This window comes from Dreissena polymorpha, chromosome 3 (assembly GCF_020536995.1).
Source record: "Dreissena polymorpha isolate Duluth1 chromosome 3, UMN_Dpol_1.0, whole genome shotgun sequence".
Lineage (NCBI taxonomy): Eukaryota > Metazoa > Mollusca > Bivalvia > Myida > Dreissenidae > Dreissena > Dreissena polymorpha.
In genome coordinates this window covers 7,797,318-7,825,026 of record NC_068357.1, presented here as the reverse complement: position 1 = coordinate 7,825,026, position 27,709 = coordinate 7,797,318, and the positions used below count along the sequence as shown (strand labels likewise).

Genomic DNA, 27,709 nt, shown 5'->3' with positions numbered 1-27,709 from the left:
GTGTGGCACACTTACAATAATCGTTGTAACTGTTTCCAGATTGTGGAAAACCAAGTAATATCACAAACGGTGTGATAACGGTCAATTCCACCGTATACGCGTCCACAGCCCTCGTGGCATGCAAGGACGGATACGTGATCGGCAACGTCACGCGGCAAGGGAACATGGAATGCCAAGCGGATGGCTCTTGGAAACCTTCAATAACTTGCACATTATACGGTATTAATAACACTCGTGCAGTCGTTTCTGTCAATAATGTTAATATTATATTTCTACAAGATTATGTTATCTGCGCTAATTTTCTTTTGTAGATAAAACAAGCTTTTTCTATATTAAGAACTCGTGTTACAACAGGTTGTTTTCACTGACTCGATTTTTGTATTAATTTATTAATCATAATAAAAACTGTAAAGCGCCTTTAAACATTAAATGTGAAACTATTGCAACATTTCAAGGTTGTTAATTTGTCGTGATAAATGTGCACTAACTACAGTGTCCAATGCGACATATGAACAACCCTTTCTACGATTGTATGGTCATAAATAACCTGTGCCATGACTGCCAAATGACGATCACAAATCAATCTGGAATGAAAATTGTGTCACATTACGGGTGAAGGAAATGGTATCTCATGAAAGATATGTGTCTGTACCTGAATGCAGAATGATGATAATGATGTGCATATATAAAGGAATGGTCGTCTTAAACACAACCACATTGTTTACTTTCAAATATTAATATAAAAACATGTAAGGCATGTGTTTTTAAAACAAGTTAACAAATTTAAAACAAGCAGCATTCACATGTTTGTTTTTATAGATTGCGGTCAGCCAGTAGCACCAACGAATGGCACAGTAAAACTGGCGGCAACTACATACGGGAGCCTAGCACAGATGTCATGTGACAAGGGGTTCGCATCTGAGGGGTCAACATATATTTTTTGTGACGTCAATGGATGGACACTAAGTAACTTCGTGTGTCGCATAATTCGTAAGAAACCTTAATTGCTTACTCGACATGATTAAGTCTGATTGAGTGCGTGTGTCCTTGTGTGTATGTATGAATTGAAAAATTGATTCGTTATTGGTCTCGCTAGAGATTTGTGTTCATAGTTATCATATATGTCCGTAAAGTAAATGCACACATTGCTGCGAAACGTTTATAAACACGCAACTGTGTATTTTCTTACCAGAATGTCCAGCTGGGGACGCACTGAAGATTCCTAATGGCGTTCTTACGCCTACCGTGAGTGGCTCTATCGACTACGGATCAGAGGCGACGGTGACGTGTAATGTCGGGTACGTTGTATCTGGAGTTAACGTCACCGTCTGTCAAGCTGACAAGACATGGAGTGCTCATGGGACTTGCACGGAACTTGGTGACTATTTTCTCTTATTCTCACTTTTTTAGCTCTTAAGCATTATTTTACCAAACAGTGTTAATGCATTAAAATATACGGTGTGGAGAAAAAAAGCTTAAGTATTGCTAAAATCTAATATGCTATAACTGATCGGCTCCACCGGAGAGCATCGTGTACAATCGATTCTGTTGATATTTTTTACTTCGTTTATTGTGGGCGTAGAAACTCGTGAAATAGGGGTTTAAACCATGGTTAATAAATTAAGTTTGAGTACTACTTTTGAACTAAAGAAACACACTCACACAATTCCAAACGCTGATGATGGCAGCTGATTTTAAAGTTTCAGTTATTATTTGCAGATTGTGGACCTCCCCAAATCGTGGATCACGGTATACATGTACTTTCCTACACGTCCACCAAGCTCGGAAATACGGCTACGGTGCAGTGCGGTACCGGTTACCAGGCTGAAGGGGGAACCAACACCATGTTCTGTGGTAACGATGGAAACTGGGCACCACAAGTCAATTGCGCTAAAATAGGTAATAATACAACCATTTATTACAAGTGTATTTTAAAATACTGTTTTTCTTGAAACAATTTTCGGCGATGGATACATTGTTTAAATTAATAACTTATCACTGTTTTCGGATTAAAAAATGATTTTGCTCAATTAGTTAAACACAATTATCTAAAATTAAGTATCTATACACGTAGCTCAATGTATTACTTTTAATTTGGTTAGCGGAGTTGTTCGTTATGTGTTCAATAAAGTGTGGCACACTTACAATAATCGTTGTAACTGTTTCCAGATTGTGGAAAACCAAGTAATATCACAAACGGTGTGATAACGGTCAATTCCACCGTATTCGCGTCCACAGCCCTCGTGGCATGCAAGGACGGATACGTGATCGGCAACGTCACGCGGCAAGGGAACATGGAATGCCAAGCGGATGGCTCTTGGAAACCTTCAATAACTTGCACATTATACGGTATTAATAACACTCGTGCAGTTGTTTCTGTCAAAACGTTAATATTATATTTCTAAAAGATTATGTAATCTTCGCTTATTTCATTTTGTAGATAAAACAAGCTTTTTCTTTATTAAGAACTCGTGTTACAACAGGTTGTTTTCACTGACTCGATTTTTGTATTAATTTATTAATCACAATAAAAACTGTAAAGCGCATTTGAACGCACATCTCGAGTATGAAAAGGGCGGTATATAAATGTGGTATAAAAAATAATTGCCATAACGCGATGCAGTTAAATGCAGCATATTAGGTTTCGGTTTCTGATTATCATAAGTTTATTTAAAACCATATAACAAATAAGCCATTATTAAGAGTATAGCAGCGATTTACTTTCACGGAACCCTTGCACAAAAGATCAAAATTCAACTATATTATCCACTGGCCCATAAAATCGGGATGGCTGGATTATAACGCTGTTGAATAAACATGCACGTCACACATACGAACGTGTATAACACACAATGCATGTGTTTTAAACAAGTTCGATTTGACACATAAAATAAATTTAATTTCGTTCATGGCCATCAAGACTAATCAAAGGCAAGTTTTTGAAAGAAATGCATTTATTATTATTAATAACTAAGAAAAAGTCTGTTTTGCAAAACGCGTGACAGTTAAAAGGGTAAAGATGCCAAACATGATTCCATCTTCAGACTGCGGTTCACCACCAGTTCCGCAAAACGCAAATGTTCAGCTATATGGAAAGGTTACCTATGGAACGCTTGCTGCGTTATCGTGCAAAACAGGGTACAAACCTCAAAGCACCAACTACATTGTTTGTCTCGTCGGCGGTTGGACACCAAGTAGTCTCACGTGTCAGATAAAAAGTAAGTTAACAAAATGTGCGGTTAACAGACAGATTGTTTTATATTTAAACACCAAATTGAAAAATGCCTGCACGTTTAACAATTAAAGAGACTGTGTTGAATATTTTAACGAACAATTGATTTATATTTAGAAAAAGTTGTAAAATACACTATTTTACTTATAAAAACTTTTTTTTCATGCATTAGTTAAATAGAACCATCAAATTCTAGGATCATGGCCCTCATTTACTAACCTATTCTAAGACTTAAGCGGTATTTTAAGTAACACTTATTTTTTGGTTTTGTTGACAATAGTCATTGCGTGAAATTTCTTAAGATTACCTATATGAAATATAAAAAAAAGCAAAATGAGTACTTCGAATATTTTCTGAACATAATGTATAGTGTGTGGTTTTTGTTGAAAGTATTGTAATGATTTTACGTTTAAGAAAGAGTTAGCGTTCGTTGCCATTGGTAAACACTTTAATTCCATTAATCACCCAGCAAGTCTTTCCACAGCATGTCCGGATGTACCAGTCCTGCCGAACGGTGAGGTGACACTCACTACCGGAGAAATCACGTACAACTCCACCGCCACTCTGCGGTGTAAAAGCGGCTACGTTGTATCGGGGCCAAATGTGTCCGTCTGTCAAGAGGTCTGGAGCTCATTTGGAACATGCGTGACAATAGGTAAATACCGGTACATGTAACGAGATATTAGTTTTGTACATTAAAGTTGCCATTAGGTACAACCCAACGCGGCAGCACTGCGATCGTTATTGCAAAACCAAATATCTAAAAAGTATCTCAACCGGTACGATTATGTTTGGTAGTGACCGATAACTGGCATCGAAAATGACCTTCGTACAATTGGTTATTTTAAATAATCCGTTTCATATAGGAAACCATGTGCACGCGAATATACAAAACCAGTTGTTAATTTTTTTCATATATAGTTTACCTTACATCATCACGCTTCTTCTTAGCTTATATTTTCGTTTATTTGGGTAAACTTACTAAGTCTTTAAGTAGGCCTTAACATTATTATGGCGCATGCGTGCTGCGGGCAGTATTTTGTGTTAGCGTCCATTAAGCTCCACTTGTTTGTAATCTTAAAAGCAAATTTCCAAACTCAACTATTTTACGAGCTAAAACATTGTCGTCTGGTTGATTGCTTATCCGTCGGAAGAAGTCTTTGATCATCAAATGTTTGTTTTCTTAAATGAAAAACAAAAGCACATTGCAAAGATTGAAAATCATTTTAGACTGTGGACCTCCAATCGCTCCTTCCAACTCCAACGTTACCTTCGTTGGTACTAAATTCGGTAACACTGCAGTCGTGCATTGCGAAACCGGATATCAAATAGATGGCGCCACTGATACAATGACGTGTGAAAGTAACGGCATGTGGTCATCAGGGATCGTGTGCGCACAAATTGGTAAGTATGTTTAAAACTTTTGGTTTGTTAAAAGTATCTACATTTTCAGTTTTTAAAAACGCACGCGGCGTTTATAAGTTACAACGGATTTCACGCATAGTTTATATCACTCCAAATTGAATATTACAAAAATTAAATGCGATGCCTTGCCTGTTCATTATCATTACTTTGGGTTTTCATCGGTTAACAAGGTGACTAGCAAACTATGTATGAAGGGTATTGATTAAACCCATTAGGTATTGGAGATCATTATCTTGGCACAAACGTAATTTATTACCAAATTACCGAATTACCAAATTCTAATCTCATCGTTTAGTTATCCGCAATTTCGAAATAAATCGAGGAGTCAACAAGTGATATCTTAAAACTATCAATTTCAGGAAAATCTGATTTTCAACATTTTGAAAAACATTCATCTATTGTTCATAATGTTTACGAAAACACGTCTGCTTTCCAATTGTGTGTTCATGATTTAATAACGTTTTCCAAGCGTATTCCGCTCTGTATAACGGTTAACTTATGACTTGTTTCTGCTCAGGTCAAGGTGACTTAAACCAAGACAGTCGTAGTCAGAACGCCGTTTGATTGGCGCAGTCGCAGCCGGAACAAATTACGTTCGAAATCCACGAACATTATTAATGGAAATCCAAAATGACACTATAATGTTGATTTCTTGTATTTGAAATTCTCTTGTTCCAAGTGCTATCGGTTTATTATCGAATTTCCTCATTTTTAATGAGTGATTAAATATAATTATTTTCAAATCTAGAAATGTGTATGTGATTAAGTTCAATTATGATCTTAAAGCTCTGTTCACCCCAGTTGTGTATTTCAGTTTTCTGTCTAAAAAAGATTACTAACGAGAAAATAAGAAAGGCACCAAAATCTATGTACAACTTGAAAATAATATAATTTCCCGCAAACATCCGTGTTCTTTATTGTTCAAAGTTATCATTTTATGTCCATATTTAAAAGAGAATAAAATAAAAACATTACTATAAATTATACAAACTTCGTAGGTAAAATATTTTTTAATTTATTGATCATCATAGGAACTCCAATCTATGTATTACGAGTCGTTAAAACAACGCTACTTTGAAATTATGTTTTCTACAGTTATAACTGAGTAAATAGTCGATTTGTACTCACCTTTCACCTTTAATGAGTTTTAGACCATGTTTGATTTAAACGACTTTTGGAAATAATGAGTAAAAAACTAAATATTAAGCCCGCATTATGCCATTTTGTTGGTTTTGTTTTTATTGCAAAACAATACAAAAGCAATAGTTGTGGATTTACCAAAATACTTATGGTAGTCACCTTATCAACATTGAACAAATAAATTGAATCAGTAAAAAGCATACTTTGTGAAATCCTATTTGCATTCTTGTTCAAACTATATTTTCGGGCAGTATATTGTTGTTCGATTTAAAATTGTGTACTTCCTACCTAATAATTGCACAGGAGAGATTTGCTGAACTTTATTTTTCACAAAACCTGATTTTCACACACATGTGAAGATTGTATTTTTTTTCACACTTGAACATTCAAATAGGTGTATAAAATATTTTTGAATGTATTACAAAAAATCTTTTAGACGGAAGAACGGACAAATTGACAGATTAAGTGATTGACTTTTAATATACTTAAAAAATCGACTAGTCCGACGGAGTCTTGAGACATAGCTTGCGAAAAATACTAATATGATGGAGGAAATCGGAGACTTATTTGAATCTCTTACAAGATTATTTCATTAAAAATCGGCCACTTCATAAAATAAAAATATTTAGACCGTTTTGTTCACACGTATGAAGAGCGAGATAGTGTTCACATGACTTGTGTGAAAATGGGATGTTTGCCATATTAAGACTATTGACGCTTCATCCACACATGTTACCACTGTGGTTAAATGCTACAAGCCATCAAATACGCGAACTCTCTTACAATTGTTATAAACTGTACGGTACACGTATACTTAATTATTACTTAACTACCATCTCAATAATCTTTTAAAAACATTTTTCGAACTGAAACGACCTTACGAGTATGTATGTGCCCATAAACAGTTTTAAGTGTCTTATAATCTGTATGAGCCGTGCTTTGTGAAAAGGTTTTTTCTGCATGTGCGTAAAATGTCGTCCCAGATTAGCATGTGCAGTCCGCACAGGTTATTCAGGAACGACACTATCCGCTTGTCTCTTCTTAGCAAAAATCAAGTAAAGGCGAAAAGTGTTGTCCCTGATTAGCCTGTGCGTACTGCACAGGCTAATCTGGGGCGACACTTTACGCACATGCATTTAACCCCTTTTTCACAGAGCACAGCCCAATTATTAACATAGTTATTTAGCGTTTTGTGTTTTAGACTTAAAGTTTTGGGAAACGACAAACCCTCTGGCTACATTGCTGTATTGTTTAGGACGCACATATTGACAGAAAACCAATATATAGATTTTGGGTGACAAAACAGGCAATTTTCTTCATAATGGCTTTAAAAGCATGCACTTATGTGACCAAAGCAAGTTTTAAAACGGTGAAAACGGGAATACGCGTAATAAGATATGTTATTGCGTATTTTATTAAAGGGTATTTGAATAGCTTGTTGTCTAATGTCAATTAGGTCATTCAGTGTCTTACACTTACATATATAAGCATGGGAGACAAAACATTCTATGTGTAAATCGTCATCCATTCTGCCGCCTTCATTCAAACACGTAGGGCACTTTTTATTATGCTCTCCCAAACTTTGTGGGGGGAGTATATAGTCGCCGCTTCGTCTGTCCGTGTGTGTGTCCGTCCGTGCACAATTTATGTCCGGGTCCGTGTGTGTGTCCGTCCGTGCACAATTTATGTCCGGGCTATTTCTCAGCAATTAATGACCGGAATTCAATTAAACTTTATGGGAAGCTTCACTACCAAGAGAAGATGTGCATATTATCAGCCGGTTCTGGTCGGATGATTTTTCACAGATTTTTGACCCTTTGAAATTTTCCATTAACTGTACATATAGTGCAATTCTTGTCCGGGCTTTTTCTCAGCAACAAATGACCGGAATTCAATGAAACTTTATGGGAAGCTTCATTACCAAGAGAAGATGTGCATATTATCAGCCGGTTCTCGTCGGATGATTTTTCACAGAGTTATGGCCATTTGAAATTTTCCATGGTACATATAGTGCAATTCTTGTCCGAGCTATTTCTCAGCAACTTATGACGGGAATTCAATGAAGCTTTATGGGAAGCTTAACTACCTTGAGCAGATGCGCATATTATCAGCGGGATTTGTACACCTAAATGATCGAAACTGAGATTATTTTTGGTTTATTTTATTATCGAGTACACTTAAACCTAACATCGACCAATAGCTGGAAACAGCGTAAACATATTTCAATTTGACGACTATTCATTTAAATCCAATACTTCACGACCAGAGCTAAAACAGACTGCATGCGTTTTCAAAATAGACCGAGACTTTGACTAACTGATATGTTTGAAAAGTTTACGTAGTTTCATTTTAACTTATACATTACTTTAAGATCATGTCCTTAGAGTAGTGTTTCATGTTATTAAAATATATAAACATGATCCATATTTAACGAATGAATAATTTAAAAAAGATTTAAGTAAAATTTGTATGCGAAAAGGCTCTTTCATTATATCAATTTTCAGATTGTGGAGCCGTTCCTGTTATTCCGAATGGAATCATCACAGCTCTCACCGGAAGTACACTATATGGTGCCACTGCAAGCATCAATTGTTCTAGCGGATTTTTCGTATCTGACGATATTGATGTCATTACTTGTGAACGTGACGGCATATGGAGTGCCCCTGGAAAATGCAGCGAGATAGGTGCGCTACTATTTATTTCAATCTAACTTTAATAATTAATATATGATGGAGTTGACATATATAACATGTTTTAATGTACTTTCTTAATGACATCCATGCTTTGCGTTAGCTCGTTGAAGGGGGCATCGTTTTGATAAACAATGCTATAATAATCTTTTAATCAATACACATTTAATTATAAACTTTATATCCTTCATCTAAACGGAACCGACGTATAGCCATAGCAACAACGCACAATACATGTTTAAGTTACACAAGTACTCATAAAAATGTAAAGTATTTCAAAAATTGATGCGACCATGTCATTCATGCGTACATCAATTTTGTATCACAAAAATGGGTAGCACATGATCCATGATAATACCTATCAACAATCTAATTTCAGATTGCAAAGCACCACCCTCTCTTACAAATGGAGTTGTGACCTACCAATCAACGCTTTATAAAGCCACCGCGGAAGTGCAGTGTAATGCTGGTTTTGAGGTTAACTCTACCACAACTACATTGCATTGTGAGGGTAATGGACAATGGGCGCCTGAAATATACTGCGAACAGATAGGTAACGGATACATATTAAAGCAAGTATACACTCGAATAAGTATACACTCGAACAAATGAAAGCGCAATAAATAGGCCTTTTTATATCGATGTATTTAAAATTAAACACATTTGTTTACTTATTTACTTATTGCATCAAATGTTTTGTTTCTCATTTAAACGATTGAAATTGCATTTCGTTTCAGAGACAACAACAAGTAAGTCAACAACGTCAACTAGTTCTACTAGAAACCATACATCGTCATCCGTACCCATCTCTTCTGATACCATTGCATCATCTCAATCCACAGCATCAATCACTACAAGTGACAAAGTAGAAGAAATTAAATCTGAACCAACCACAGCTACTAGTGTACCAACATCTACCACTGAACCAAACACTATTACAAGTGAACCAACGTCTACGACTGAACAAATCACCACTAAAAGTGCACAAACAGCAACCACTGAACCAACCAATTCTACTAGTATACCATTATCTAGCAATGAACCAACTTCTACGACTAATACACCTACGTCTAACGCTGAACCAACCACTACAACAACCAGTGCACCAACATCTTACTATGAACCAACTAATACTACCATTGTACCGACATCAAGCAATGAACCAAACATTACTACTAATGCACCAACATCTAGCACTGAACCAACCACTACTACTAGTGCACCATTATCTAGCACTGAACAAACCACTATTACTAGTGCACTAACATCTATCACTGAACAAACCACTACTACTAGTGCATTAACATCTATCACTGAACCAACCACTACTACAAGTGAACCAACATCTAGCACTGAACCAACCACGACTACAAGTGCACCAACATCTAGCACTGAACCAACCACTACTACTAGTGCACCAGCATCTATCACAGACCTAACCACTACTACTAGTGCACAAACATCTATCACAGATCCAACCACAACTACAAGTGCACCAGCATCTAGCACTGACCCAACCACTGCTACAATTGCACCAACACCTAGCACAGACCCAACAACTACTACAATTGCACCAACACCTAGCACAGACCCAACAACTACTACAAGTGCACCAACATCTAGCACTGAACCAACCACTACTACTAGTGCAACAACATCTATAACAGACCCAACCACTACTACTAGTGCACCAACATCTATCAATGTACCAACCAATTCTACTAGTGCACCAACATCTAGCACTGAACCAACCACTACTACAAGTGCACCAACATCTATCACTGAACAAACCACTACTACAAGTGCATCAACATCTATCACTGAACCAACCAATACTACTAGTGCACCAACATCTAGCACTGAACCAACCACTACTACAAGTGCACCAACATCAAGCACTGAACCAACTACTACTACTAGTGCACCAGCATCTATCACAGACCCAACCACTAATACTAGTGAACCAACATCTATCACTGAACACACCACTACTACTAGTGCACCAACATCTAGCACTCAACCAACCACTACTACAAGTGCACCAGCATCAAGCACTGAACCAACCACTACTACTAGTGCACACGCATCTATCACAGACCCAACCACTACTACTAGTGCACCAACATCTAGCACTGAACCAACCACTGCTACTAGTGCACCAACATCTATCACAGACCCAATCACTGATTCTTCCAGTGCACCAACATCTATCACAGACCAAACCACTACTACTAGTACACCAACATATAGCACTGAACCAATCACTACTACTAGTGCACCAACATCTAGCACTGAAACAACCGCTACTACAAGTCCACCAACATCTAGCACAGACCAAACCACTACTACTAGTGCACCAACATCTAGCACAGAACCAACCACTACTACTAGTGCACCAACATCTAGCACTGAACAAACCACTGCTACTTCCAGTGAACCAACATCTAGCACTGAACAAACCACTACTACTAGTGCACCAGCATCTAGCGCTGAAGCAACCACTACTACAAATGCAACAACATCTATCACGGACCCAACCACTACTACAAGTGCACCAACATCTAGCACTAACCCAACAACCTCTACTAGTGCATCAACATCTATCACAGACCCAATCACTACTACAAGTGCACCAACATCTAGCACTGAAACAACCACTACTACTAGTGCACCAAAATCTATCACTGAACCAACCAAGACTAATAGTTCTCCATCATCTAGCACTGAACCAACCACTACTACTAGTGCACCAACATCTATCACTGAACAAACAACAACAACTAATGCACCAACATCTAGCACAGAGCTAACCACTACTACTAGTGCATCAACATCTAGCACTGAACAAACCACTGCTACTTCCAGTGAACCGACATCTAGTACTGAACAAACCACTACTACTAGTGCACCAGCATCTAGCACTGAAGTTACCACTACTACAAGTGCAACAACATCTAGCACTGAACCAACCACTACTACTAGTGCACCAACATCTAGCACTGAACCAGCCACTACTACAACTGTACCAACATCTAGCACTGAACCAACCACTTCTAAAAGTGCACCAACATCTAGCACTGCACATACCACTACTACTAGTGCACCAATAGCAAGCACTGAACCAACCACTACTACAAGTGCACCAACATCAAGCACTGACCCAAGCACTACTTCTAGTGCACCAGCATCTATCACAGACCCAACCTCTACTACTAGTGCATCAACATCTATCACTGAACCAACCAATTCTACTAGTGCTTCAACATCTAGCACTGAATCAACCACTACTACAAGTGCACCAGCATCTAGCACTGAACCAACCACTACTACAAGTGCACCAACATCTATCACAGATGAAACCACTACTACTAGTGCACCAACATCTATAAAACACCCAACCACTACTACAATTGAACCAGCATCTAGCACTGACCCAACCATTGCTACTAGTGCACCAACACCTAGCACAGACCCAACCACTACTACAAGTGCACCAACATCTAGCACTAAACTAACCAATACTACAAGTGCACCAACATCTATCACCGACCCAACCACTACTTCTAGTGCACCAACATCTAGCATAGACCCATCCACTACTACAAGTACACCAACATCTATCACTGTACCAACCACTTCTACTAGTGCACCAACATCTAGCACTGAACAAATCACTACTACAAGTGCACCAACTTCTAGCAATGAACCAACCACTACTACTAGTGCTCCAACATCTATCACTGAACAAACGAATACTACTAGTGCATCAACATCTATAACTGAACCAATCAATTTTACAAGTGCACCAATATCTAGCACAGAACCAACAACTACTACAAGTGCACCAGCATCTAGCACTGAACCAACCACTACTACTAGTGCACCAGCATCTATCACTGACTCAACCACTACTACTAGTGCACCAACATCTATCACTGAAGCCACCACTACTATTAGTGCACCAACATCTAGCACTCAACCAACCACTACTACAAGTGCACCAGCATCTATCACAGACCCAACCACTACTTCTAGTGCACCAACATCAATCACTGAACCAACCACTACTACTAGTTCACCAGCATCTATTACAGACCCAACCACTACTACAAGTGCACCAGCATCTAGCACTGAACCAACCACTACTACTAGTGCACCAGCATCTAGCACAGACCCAACCACTCCTACTAGTGCACCAACATCTAGCACAGACCCAACCACTGCTACTAGTGCACCAACACCTAGCACAGACCCAACCACTACTACAAGTACACCAACATCTAGCACTGAACCAATCACTACTACTAGTGCACCAACATCTATCACAGACCCAACCACTACTACTAGTGCACCAACAACTAGCATAGACCCAACCACTACTACAAGTGCACCAGCATCTAGCACTGAACCAACCACTACTACAAGTGCACCAACATCTATCACAGACCCAATCGCTTCAACTAGTGCACCAACATCTATAACAGACCCAACCACTACTAGTGCACCAGCACCTAGCACAGACCCAACCACTACTACAAGTGCACGAACATCTAGCACTGAACCAACCTCTACTACAATAGCACCAATATCTAGCACTGAATCAACCACTACTCCTAGTGCACCAACATCAATCACTGAACCAACCACTCTTTCTAATGCACCAATATCAATCACTGAACCAATCACTACTACTAGTTCACCAACATCGATCACTGAACCAACCACTACTACAAGTGCACCAACATCTAGCACTAAACCAACCACTACTACTAGTGCATCAACATCTATCACTAAACAAACCACTTTTACAAGTGCATCAACATCTATCACTGAACCAACCAATACTACTAGTGCACCAACATCTAGCACTGAACCAACCACTACTACAAGTGCACCAACATCAAACACTGAACCAACCACTACTACTAGTGCACCAGCATCTATCACAGACCAAACCACTAATACTAGTGCACCAACATCTATCACTGAACAAACAACAACAACTAATGCACCAACATCTAGCACAGAGCTAACCACTACTACTAGTGCATCAACATCTAGCACTGAACAAACCACTGCTACTTCCAGTGAACCGACATCTAACACTGAACAAACCACTACTACTAGTGCACCAGCATCTAGCACTGAAATAACCACTACTACAAGTGCACCAACATCTAGCACTGAACCAACCACTACTACTAGTGCACCAACATCTAGCACTGAACCAGCCACTACTACGACTGTACCAACATCTAGCACTGAACCAACCACTTCTAAAAGTGCACCAACATCTAGCACTGAACCAACTACTACTACTAGTGCACTAATATCAAGCACTGAACCAACCACTACTACAAGTGCACCAACATCAAGCACTGACCCAAGCACTACTACAAGAGCACCAGCATCTATCACAGACCCAACCACTTCTACTAGTGCATCAACATCTATCACTGAACCAACCAATTCTACTAGTGCACCAACATCTATCACTGAATCAACCACTACTACAAGTGCACCAGCATCTAGCTCTGAACCAACCACTATTACAAGTGCACCAACATCTATCACAGACGAAACCACTACTACTAGTGCACCAACATCTATAAAACACCCAACCACTACTACAATTGCACCAGCATCTAGCACTGACCCAACCACTTCTGCTAGTGTACCAACACCTAGCACAGACCCAACCATTACTACAAGTGCACCAACATCTAGCACTAAACTAACCAATACTACAAGTGCACCAACATCTAGCACCGACCCAACCACTACTTCTAGTGCACCAACATCTAGCATAGACCCATCCACTACTACAAGTACACCAACATCTATCACTGTACCAACCACTTCTACTAGTGCACCAACATCTAGCACTGAACCAGCCACTACTACAACTGTACCAACATCTAGCACTGAACAAACCACTTCTAAAAGTGCACCAACATCTAGCACTGAACCAACCACTACTTCAAGTCCACCAATATCAAGCACTGAACCAACCACTACTACAAGTGCACCAACATCAAGCACTGACCCAAGCACTACTACTAGTTCACCAGCATCTATCACAGACCCAACCACTACTACTAGTGCATCAACATCTATCACTGAACCAACCAATTCTACTAGTGCACCAACATCTAGCACTGAATCAACCACTACTACTAGTGCTCCAACATATTTCACTCAACAAACGAATACTACTAGTGCATCAACATCTATCACTGAACCAACCACTACTACAAGTGCACCAATATCTAGCACAGAACCAACCACTTCTACAAGTGCAACAGCATCTAGCACTGAACCAACCACTACTACTAGTGCACCAGCATCTATAACTGACCCAACCACTACTACTAGTGCACCAACATCTATCACTGAAGCAACCACTACTACTAGTGCACCAACATCTAGCACTGAACCAACCACTACAACAAGTGCACCAGCATCTAGCACTGAACCAACCATTACTACTAGTGCAACAATATCTAGCACTGAACCAACCACTACTACTAGTGCAACAGCATCTATCACAGACCCAACCACTACTACTAGTGCACCAGCATCTATCACAGACCCAACCACTACTACTAGTGCACCAACATCAATCACTGAACCAACCACTACTACTAGTGCACCAGCATCTATCACAGAGCCAACGACTTCTACAAGTGCATCAGCATCTAGCACTGAACCAACCACTGCTACTAGTGCACCTGCATCTAGCACAGACCCAACCACTCCTACTAGTGCACCAACATCTAACACAGACCCAACTACTGCTACTAGTGCACCAACACCTAGCACACCCCCAACCACTACTACAAGTGCACCAACATCTAGCACTGAACCAACCACTACTACTAGTGCACCAACATCTATCACAGACCCAACCACTACTACTAGTTCACCAACATCTAGCATAGACCCAACCACTACTACAAGTGCACAAAAATCTAGCACTGAACCAACCACTACTACAAGTGCACCAACATCTATCACAGACCCAATCACTACTACTAGTGCACCAAAATCTATAACAGACCCAACCACTACTAGTGCACCAACATCTAACACAGACCCAACCACTACTCATAGTGCACCATCATCAATCACTGAACCAACCACTCTTTCTAATGCACCAACATCAATCACTGAACCAATCACTACTACTACATCAACATCTATCACTGAATCAACCACTACTACTAGTTCAACAACATCTAGCACTGAACCAACCACTACTAATAGAGCACCAACATCTAGCACTAAACCATCCACAACTATTAGTGCACCAATATCTAGTACTGAACCAACCACTACTACAAGTGCACCAACATCTAGCACTGACCCAATCACTACTACTAGTGCACCAACATCTAGCACTGAATCAAACACTACTACTAGTGCACCAACATTTATCACAGACCCAACAACTACTACTAGTGCACCAATATTTAGCACTGAACCAACCACTACTACTAGTGCATCAACATCTAGCACTGAACCAACCGCTACTACTAGTGCACCAACATCTAGCACTGAACCAACCACTACTACTAGTGCACCATTATCTAGCACTGAACCAACCACTACTACACGTGCACCAACATCAAGCACTGAACCAACCACTACTACTAGTGCACCAGCATCTATCACAGACCCTACCACTACTACTAGTGCACCAACATCTAGCACTGACCCAACCACAACTACAATTGCTCCAGCATCTAGCACTGACCCAACCACTGTTACTAGTGCACCAACACCTAGCACAGACCCAACAACTACTACTAGTGCACAAATATCTAGCACTCAACCAACATATACTACTAGGGCACCAACATCTATCACCGACCCAACCACTACTACTAGTGCACCAACATCTAGCATAGGCCCAGACACTACTACTAGTGCACCAACATCTAGCACTGAACCAACCACTACCACAAGTGCATCAACATCTAGCAATGAACAAACCACTACTACTAGTGCACCAACATCTATCACTGAAGCAACCACTACTACTAGCGCACCAACAAGTAGCACTGAACCAACCACTACTACAAGTGCACCAACATCTAGCACTGAACCAACCACTAGTACTAGTGCAATAAAATATAGCACTGAACCAACCACTTCTACTAGTGCACCAGCATTTATCACAAACCCAACCACTTCTACTAGTGCACCAGCATCTTTTACAGACCAAACCACTACTACTAGTGCACCAACATCAATCACTGAACCAACCACTACTACTAGTGCACCAGCATCTATCACATACCCAACCACTACTACAAGTGCACCAGCATCTAGCACTGAACCAACCACTACTTATAGTGCACCAATATCGAGCGCAGACCCAACCACTCCTACAAGTGCACCAACATCTAGCACAGACCCAACCACTGCTACTAGTGCACCAACACCTAGCACAGACCCAACCACTACTACTAGTGCACCAACATCTAGCAATGAACCAACCACTACTACTAGTGCAATAACATCTATCACAGACCCAACCACTACTACTAGTGCACCAACATCTAGCATAGACCCAACCACTTCTACAAGTGCAAAAAAATATAGCACTGAACCAACCACTGCTACAAGTGCACCAACATCTATCACAGACCCAATAACTACTACTAGCGCACCAACGTCTATAACATACCCAACCACTACTAGTGCACCAGCATCTAGCACAGACCCAACCACTACTACAAGTTCACGAATATCTACCACTGAACCAACCTTTACTACAATAGCACCAATATCAATCACTGAACCAACCACTCTTTCTAATGCACCAACATCAATCACTGAACCAATCACTACTACTAGTGCACCAACATCTATCACTGAACCAACCACTACTACTAGTTCAACAACATCTAGCACTGAAACAACCACTACTAATAGAGCACCAACATCTAGCACTGAACCATCCACAACTACTAGTGCACCAATATCTAGCACTGAACCAACCACTACTACAAGTGCACCAACATCTAGCACTGACCCAATTACTACTACTAGTGCACCAACATCTAGCACTGAATCAAACACTACTACTAGTGCACCAACATCTATCACAGACCCAAAAACTACTACTAGTGCACCAATATCTAGCACTGAACCAACCACTACTACTAGTGCATCAACATCTAGCACTGAACCAACCACTACTACTAGTGCACCAACATCTAGCACTGAACCAACCACTAGTACTAGTGCACCATTATCTAACACTGAACCAACCACTACTACAAGTGCACCAACATCTAGCACTGAACCAACCACTACTACTAGTTCACCAGCATCTATCACAGACCCAACCACTACTACAAGCGCACCAACATCTAGCACTGACCCAACCACAACTACAATTGCACCAGCATCTAGCACTGACCCAACCACTGTTACTAGTGCACCAACACCTAGCACAGACCAAACAACTACTACTAGTGCACCAACATCTAGCACTAAACCAACCAATACTACTAGTTCACCAACATCTATCACCGACCCAACCACTACTACTAGTGCACCAACATCTAGCATAGACCCATCCACTACCACTAGTGCACCAACATCGAGCACTGAACCAACCACTACTACAAGTGCACCAACATCAAGCAATGAACCAACCACTACTACAAGTGCTCCAACATTTATCACTGAACCAACCACTACTACAAGTGCACCAATATCTATCACTGAACAAGCCACAACTACTAATGCACCAACATCTAACACAGAGCTAACCACTACTACTAGTGCACCAACATCTAGCACTGAACAAACCACTGCTTCTTCCAGTGAACTTACATCTAGCACTGAACAAACCACTACTACTAGTGCAAGAGCATCTAGCACTAGGGTAACCACTACTACAAGTGCACCAACATCTAGCACTGAACCAACCACTACTACTAGTGCACCAACATCTAGCACTGAACCAGCCATTACTACAACTGCACCAACATCTAGCAGTGAACCAACCACTTCTACAAGTGCACCAACATCTAGCACTAAACCAACCACTACTACTAGTGCACCAATATCAAGCACTGAACCAGCCACTACTACAAGTGCACCAACATCAAACACTGACCCAAGCACTACTACTATTGCACCAACATCTAGCACTGAACCAACCACTACTACTAATGCATCAACATCTATCACTGAACCAACCAATTCTACTAGTGCACCAACATCTAGCACTGAATCAACCACTACTACAAGAGCACCAGCATCTAGCACCGAACCAACCACTTCTACAAGTGCATCAACATCTATCACAGACCCAACTACTACTACTAGTACACCAGCTTCCCTTAAAGACCCAACCACTACTACAATTGCACCAGCATCTAGCACTGACCCAACCACTGCTACTAATGCACCAACACCTAGCACAGACCCAACCACTACTACTACTGCACCAACATCTAGCACTAAACCAAACAATACTAGTGCACTTACATCTATCACCGACCCAACCACTACTACTAGTGCACCAACATCTAGCATAGAACCATCCACTACTACAAGTACACCAACATCTTTCACTGTACCAACCACTTCCACTAGTGCACCATCATCTATCACTGAACAAACCAATACTACTAGTGCATCAACATCTATCACTAAACCAACCACTACTACAAGTGCACCAATATCTAGCACAGAACTAACCATTACTACAAGTGCACCAGCATCTAGCACTGAACCAACCACTACTACTAGTGCACCAGCATTTATCACTGACCCAACCACTACTACTAGCACAGATGCAACTCCATCCAGTTCTACAACAGAGAAAACTTCATCTCTTTCTTCAACGGATTCAACTCAATCCAGTGCTACTTCAGGAACAACTCCGTCTACTTCAGGGACAATTCCGTCTATTACTACCACGGATATAACTCAATCCGTTACTACCACATATACAACTCCATCTTTTTCTACAACAGAGACAACAGCATCAAGTACTACGACAGAGACAATTCCATCCATTACTACAGCAGAGACAACTCCATCTGTTTCCATAACGTTGACAACACCATCCTTTACAACAACGGTGACAACGCCATCAATAACTACAACGGAGAAAACTCCTTCCGGTACTTCAACGGAGACAACTCAACTACGTACTACGTCAGCCGCCACTACTACTACAATTGTAGGTGCTACAGATGCACTAACTACAACAGCCGAAACGACAACTACATACACATCTACTGCTACAGATGCACGCACTACCATACCCGCATCTACTACTATAGAAGAATCTATTACTACATATGCACCAACTACTACAGGCGTATCTTCTACTACAGATGCATCTTCGACCAGTACTTCTGGAACATCTACTGTGTTTGGTAAATTATTAGCTTTTTTATGAAAATGTATGTTGCTATTGTTTCAATAAGCGCAATTAAAACAAGTGTTCACATAATTGCAATACTATTTCGTTATTGCTTGAAATGCAGTTCGAAATTGTATTAAAAGTATAAAGTATATAGGTCACGATGAAAATATTGCTAGAACGACCAACAATAATTAAAAGACTAAAATAATTGTTAACCCATTTATGCCTTGCGTCTAGAAAAAAAGGCCTTGGCAAACAGCGTAGACCCAGATGAGACGCCGCATTATGCGGCGTCTCATCAGGGTCTGCGCTGTTTGCTGAAAGGAATTTCTGTAAAAAAATGTCTGAATACAGAAATAAAAATACTAGACATCTCTAATTTTAAAAATAAATTTATCCAATTTAGAAGGATGGGAGAGTCCACTAGGCATAAATGGGTTAACATACTATGCAGCTTTTTGGTAAATTTGTTTATTCTACGAATCAATTGTGTCACAAATGATTTGCAAGATTTTTTGTTTAACAACATATTTTTATTCGCTTCTTTTGATCATAAGCCTTTATGTATGTTCTCCTCATATACATTGATAAATATACCAAGGAATACACACTTTTAACAATACCATGGGTATCTTTAAGGATCTTTATGTGATAAAATCGCTACGGATGTACTCTTTGACAGGCGAATTGTTAAGAAGTCAATAGGCATGCGTCTTCAACGACAAGCTCTCCTTTTCTTTTGTCCGTTTCTTGGGGTCATTCGGGCTCAATGCACATACATCTACTGTCGTTTGCGACTGGACATGCTAATCCCGAACGGCGCATTCTTCTTTATATAGTATTGTATGCAAAGAAACTCTCTTCTAAAACAAAAATCACGGTAAGAAAGTGATGCACACGATAAGCTCGTTCAAATGGCATTTTCTGTTACAACACGGCGCATGCGTATTAAGCCCTGCTTTCTTACGAAATACCAACACTAAGAAATTGTATATTTGTGGTTTACTTTAGACTGCGGTTCCCCACCGGCTCCTGGAAATGGCAGCGTTATAAAGCCTAACTCTACATTGTTCGGGAATGTTGCTAGGCAGATATGCAATGAAGGATACATCGGTAGTGGTAACATCGTCTGTTTATATGACGGCTGGACTCCCGGTATTAACTGTACACTCAGAGGTAAATTATTATTACGCATGTGAATTTGATCAAATGTTTAACAAACATGTTATACTTTAGTCATTTGTTCAAAAGCAATAACAGAAACATATTCACCAAACAAACTAACATTAACCCATTCATGCCTAGCGTCCTGAAAAAAGGACATTGCAAACAGCGTAGACCCAGATGAGACGCCGCATAATGCGGCGTCTCATCTGGTTCTGCGCTTTTTGTTTAAAGGAATTTCTGTAAGAAATATTCTAAATATAGAAATAAGTATACCAGACACCCCTAATTTTGGAAATAAATTGATCCAATTTAGAAGGGTGGGAGAGTCCACTGGGCATAAATGGGTTAAATTCGTGTTTTTTGTTGGATTATAAAACGAAAACGTTCAGCTTTGCATTATAAAGAATAACCATTATACAGGTGGTCGCATCAAATACATTGACAAATTACATGAATGAATGCTAAATTAATGTTTTTATAAGGGGCTCTTAGGTTTAGCAAAAAAAAAAAAAACACTAACCATTTAATAAAGTTTGTCATGGATGAAAAAAGAGTAAATATAGATATGGGTTTACATGTTCCAGCAGGGTCTTTGCAAATAATGTTGGCTGTTTAATAAGCGATCAATATTTCAAATATTGGAATAGTATACACATAATAATACCATTTCAAATAATTACATGTGTGTCTTTTTCAGACTGTGGGGAAGCTCCGTCCATTCCAAGTGGAAACGTTACGCTTACCATCGACAGAACAACGTATGGTTCAACCGCTTCCGTCACCTGCAGAGAAGGGTACACAATAACCGGAAATCACGTGATCGAGTGTGAGGCCAGCGGCATTTGGAGCGTTCCTGGCTCGTGCAACAAAATTGGTAATGATGTGAACAACATTTGTTTTTGTCGTTTTTCATCGGTCAATACACAATTTGGAGTTCTGATTGGTAGGAATTAAATCATCGACACAAATACAATCAATAACGAGCGTTTAATGCAAATATAATTAAGATACTAACACGAGTTTGTATACATTTACGCTTTTACGAAAACTATATTTGGGCCGTGTTCTATGAAAATGGGGTTAAATGCATGTGCGTATAGTGTCGTCCCAGATTAGCGTGTGCAGTCTGCACATACTAATCAAGGATGACACTTTCCGTTTACATGCTATCGTTTGAAGAAAGTCTATTCTGAGCAAATATCCAAAAAAAAGCCGGAAAGTGTCGTCCCTGATAAGCCCGTGAGGTATGCACATGCTAATACCCCTTTTCACAGAGCCCGGCTCAATTTTCAGTTAAGTAATGCCTGAATTAGTTATATAACGCTCAAACTAACATATAATAATGTAACGCCTCAATTGGGCACAACTCGTTATTTGAATGCAATATTGGCTTGGTTTACTTAAAGCTGTATTTGAATTATATGAACGAAGGTTCTATGCGTAGGCGTTTTCTCTTAATGATGCAATTGTCAGCAAATTTACACATCATCTGACAGATCCGTGTACATACCGTCTTTTCCTTTTTCGTTTTGCATTCGACAACACGAAACACGAAAATAAACGCATATTAGTTCATATTCCGATTTTCTTATAACCGAAACAAATACAAAACACAAAGAACAAATCGACTTATTTATATCGTTTTTCGTTTTACTAATTACATAACAAAACACGAAACGTGTATGTCTATTCCTATTTCGTTTCAATTTAAATTACAAAAAATTCAATATTTGAAAATTGAAACAAAGCGCCTGCTCTCATTTATCGTTCTTGATTTGATAAAACGATACACGGAAAACGGAAAACGAGGGGCGCTGCGTAGCTTTATTTGGATGATAACTCATGATTAATCTTAGTGCGAAGTTTCCTCCCTTTGAAACTATTATTTTGAATAATAAAATGTTCACTATTACATGTATTATAGAGGAAGAATAGACGAGTCTTGGCACAGCTCTTTTCGACTAGTCTAATGGAATAATGAATAGATCAACAGTAAAGTTTTATAACGATACCAATATAAATGCCTGCTTTTGTTTAAAGTCATTGGATTTGATTTAATGTATAAAATGCATTACAATAAGCATTGCACAATAAACTATCTTTGTTCGGCGTAGCCTTTCTCTTCAAGTAATAAACAACAATCGAATTATTTACTACACTGTATTCATATCTGTTTAAGAAATGAAATAAAAATCCACATTATTGCTAAACATATACACATGTACATTCAATTAGTATGGTGAATTATTCCTAAGAGCATGCACGGCCTCATAAAGCCCTGTCATGACACGTCGTGTGCCGTCCTGGCTCATACACTTCGGGTAACTGGCTGGCGGTGGGCTCTCATACCAGGTGTCCATGCAGTTCTTGCATCGAACCAGTGATTCGCAACAAGTTGCAAATGTAGGGTGCGACACTGGTCCTGAATGTAACAATTTATGTTGTTATAAAGTTATCGGTTCACGCACTGAGTTCTTTTTAAATTTTATCAGCATGTTTATATTTGGTGCTCCCTTTATAGAATAAAGAAAATTTGCTTATAACAATTATAAAATTATTTGAAACTCTTTGCGAGAACACATCATTCAAATAACAGAAAAATCAACGCTAAGTATAGAACATTATGTCAATGTATAAAACGAATAAAATAATACACTTTTCGACTAATAAATGTACTTTAACAGATCATGCAAGCGAACGCTTGATGGCGCGCTCCTAATATATATCATTGACTCAGCAAATCATACACGTATTGTTACAAATGTAAACACTTTTATAATGGCATTCGAGTTTCATTTTAGGAGACAACCGAGGTTTTAAACGGAACATTTCAACGAGTGCAAGTAGATTCTATAGGCGTGACGCATGATATTCGCCTTCTTTAAGTAACGTAACGTTTAAAGGAAAAAAGATTAAGCGGCGTTATAATATCATTGGAATGTACATATCTTGTTAACAATAACTTAATCTTGGGCGCTCTTTCAGGAACATTAAATATGTTGTTTAATAAGTGATTAAATTGGTACATTTATTAATTATATTTAAGTTAATTTAATTTTCTTCAAGCGCAAAGCGGTTTCATATAAGGTGTTTGGTTATAACTCTTGTTTTAGAGCTAAAATCACTAGACATATCACAATGCAGTTGTTAAATTCAACATGCATTTGTTATTAATCGAACGAATTGGAAATTATATATTAGACACCTTGCACTTTACCGTTCCATAAGATTAAAACATTTTTTATATATTTATTCTCCTTTCGTCCTGTTCTTTCTTCCAATATATTAATACAACTCTGACATTCTATTATGTAAGGTGACGTTAAAAGTAAAACATAGGGACATTTTAGCAGCCGCCGCCGATTATTGTGTCTTTAAAATGTCATGCGGGTCTAACGGGTAATAATAATAGGTATACGGGACTCAGGGGACGGGGTATTGCAGCTCTTAAAATGTAAGGAACCCCCCCCCCATAATAATAGGATTAAAACGAGTTTTTTTTGTAAAATAAGTACTGAATTTACATAGCATAGGGGCAAAGAACAAGAAGTGTCATAAGAGGCTAATTATAGCCCTATCTAATCGGCTGGATCGGCATGAAATATCGGTACGTTGGAAAACCTGTCGATGTCAAGATTATGATTATTTCAAATTGGAAAAAAACAATACCTGGAAAAACAACTGAATATATCAACGTCTCTGTCCCTTACGGGCGTGTCTTTACCTCCACGAAAAAAAGCACGTAGGAAGCCATGCTGATGGAAATAAGTGATTAAGTCTTATGTAATGGAGAAAAATACGCGAAAAAAGCCACTAATGAGTTACCTCCCCAAGACAGCAGCACATCCCGCAAACGCCACTCGTTTTTCGTATACCGTTCTTTCAAACTAAGAACGGTAAACGGGATCAAACAATCCGTTCCAATTTTCAAACATTTATTTTTGTTATATGATTTGAAACGAAATATGAACAGGGATATCAATTTCGTTTTTTGTTTTATAATAAGTACAACGAAAAACTATATAAAGAAGTTAATTTTGTTTTCGTATTTTGTTTAAGTTTCGGTTATTAAAAAATCGGAATATGAACTTATATGCGTTGATTTTCGTGTTTCGTTGTTTCGAATGTTAAACGAAAAAGGAAAAAGACGGTATATACACGGACCCTGACAGCAATCGTTTTGCAGAAACTTTAAAGTAAACTAAACAACTACATGTATATACGGGTTGTTGTTATTTTTTGTTTCAGACTGCGGGATCCCACCTACAATATCCAACGCCAAAGTAACTTATGCATCAACACTCCTCGACGATACCGCAACCGTGCAGTGTGATCTAGGATACAGCATCAAAGGTTCAAGTGACACGATGTTCTGCGATAACAATGGCAACTGGACAAGCGGCCTATCATGCATTCCGAATGGTACGTGATTGTTTACATTCGTTTCAAATCTTTGAAAATTAACCCAGTTATGCCTAGTGGACTCTCCCATCCTTCTAAATGGGATCAATTTATTTCCAAAATTAGTTAAGTCTAGTATATTTATTTCTGTATTTAGAATATTTCATACAAAAATTCCTTTAAGCAAACAGCGCATACCCTGATTAGACGCCGCGTCATGCGTCGTCTCATCTGGGTTAACGCTGTTTGCCAAGGCCTTTTTTCTAGACGCTAGGCATAAATGAGTTAAATTCGTTTCATAACAACTTCAATTGAGGTATCTGTATTGCTTTTTCGAAATCATATTAACCTCCCGAAAATATTTATTTCGGATTATTGTAATATAACGGTTTAACATGAATTGTTTTGAAGTTTCGGCCCGGATACAATTACATAATATATCACAAATTGGATGAGCTTTTCTATCACTACGTTATCAATTATCGTATTCTATGCACACACAAATTGAAAATGTCGGACCAAGAATGATCTAACCTAACTTACATTACAGTTGCATGATTTTGTCAGCTCATGCTAAAATCGAAGAGGTATGGGCACTTTATAGTCGTATTATGGTGCAAAAAATGTTCAACAATTTGCAATATTGGAGATAACGTATCTTAACACGAATGCATTGCTTTACGTGATTTGTAAGTTTCACACGAGAACGATTGTATATTGACCAATACACAACATTTCAATAAAATGCACTATATTTGAAGTATAGAAAGCTATAAATGCAAACCATACTCGTTTTACTTTTTACATCTGCAATTGTTTTCATAAAATTACAAATCGCTGCACTCAAGATTGTAAACACGCCTCTGTTTTTTTTTACGAAATCAGGTTATACAAAATGGGTATTATTTATTTATTAAGGTCGCGATTGACACGTTTTAAATGGCGATGGAAAAACAATATAAAATACCCTTCGTGACAAGTATTTTAAATAAGAAATATCTCGTGAAACGAAACAAACCAACGCAGTCACCCCGATATCATCTGCTATCCTCTATTTTCATAAGCAGATTGTGGACCCCCACCCGCTCCCATTAACGGCAATGTGACTCTACTCAATTCCACGACGTATGGGTCGGTTGCTAGGCAGCAATGTAACGCAGGTTACAAAACTGGAGATTCGGAGAATATTGCCTGTCTCGCCAAAGGCTGGTCACACAGTATTAATTGTACATTGAAAGGTAATTTATAGGGTAACATATGAACCGCGTCATGACAAAATGGGTATTATGCCATATGCGGCCAGCGTAGCTTCAACCAAGCATGTACATCCATACAGGCTGCCCGCGAACAAGACCACAACATCTTGGATGACTTTAAAGCTGACGGGGTAGCACCTGACGCAGCCTGATCTGGAGATATGCTGGCCCCAAACGTCATAAGACCCAAAGAATTGTTATTTCAAAGAGGATAGTAACTGGTTTATCATAACTTGCCTTGTTACGTACAAGTTTACTGAAATGAATAGTCCTTGATACCACAACAAAATTGGGCACTTGCAGAAACAATCTTGAAACTAAATTATGCATGGTATATAACCGTTATAAAAATGATAAAAAATACATAAACAAAGTTTATGCATTCTAGTATATAATATTCATTCTACATAATTTAATTTTTTAATTTGCATCAATGTAAACAAATGAACACATAGAATTCAGAGTAAATAGTTCAGAATAAATGTGGAAATGCATTGGGCTTGAAGCAAATGAATACACATTTAGTAGTACACATTATAATTATGTTTAAACATTTTTTATATGAGTTTTGAATAGCAAACATTCAAGTAAAAAAATGGACTTTGTCCCCGAGCACGTTACAGTGTTTGCATGTTCAGTTTAAATATAGAGTCGTTCCAGGTTTATGCCATTTTCCTGCATCACATTAAGCCTATTGGCAGATATTCTGAGACGGGTTATTGCAATTCTACATTTTGGTAATAATAAACCGGTTAATTAAGTCTGGAATTAAATAATTGCACAAACACTATAATTTTACCTCTGATTTAGTTAACAAATTGTGAAACAAATCTGAAATCCGTTACTTAGCGATATGTATTAAAACGTTCACATCTTCTACTCCCTGAACAAACATACATCAACGAAACTGCTTGTCTTTGTATACATTATGTAAACAAACTTAATTGGGTATAAAAGGATCAGGTTATAATCCTTTAACTCATTTTCAGTACATTTACCA

General features: G+C 38.8%; 2 protein-coding genes across 2 annotated transcripts; both read left to right on the top strand.

Annotated features, from left to right (window-relative positions):
• Positions 1-2,215: 2,215 nt before the first annotated feature.
• Positions 2,216-13,231, top strand: LOC127870747 (uncharacterized; the record flags this gene model as incomplete). The annotated part of the gene is made up of 9 exons (XM_052413196.1): positions 2,216-2,349; positions 3,045-3,218; positions 3,717-3,853; positions 8,302-8,355; positions 10,874-10,981; positions 11,306-11,429; positions 12,504-12,599; positions 12,648-12,755; positions 12,933-13,231. Coding segments are annotated over exons 1-9 (1,155 nt in total), but the record flags the coding sequence as incomplete, so codon positions are not given.
• A 198-nt stretch (positions 13,232-13,429) lies between these two features.
• LOC127870742 (uncharacterized) lies at positions 13,430-26,861 on the top strand (the record flags this gene model as incomplete). The annotated part of the gene is made up of 9 exons (XM_052413181.1): positions 13,430-13,732; positions 16,846-16,883; positions 19,261-19,395; positions 19,488-19,696; positions 20,897-21,061; positions 21,750-21,926; positions 25,301-25,474; positions 26,021-26,040; positions 26,790-26,861. Coding segments are annotated over 9 exons (1,293 nt in total), but the record flags the coding sequence as incomplete, so codon positions are not given.
• Between the last annotated feature and the right edge of the window lie 848 nt (positions 26,862-27,709).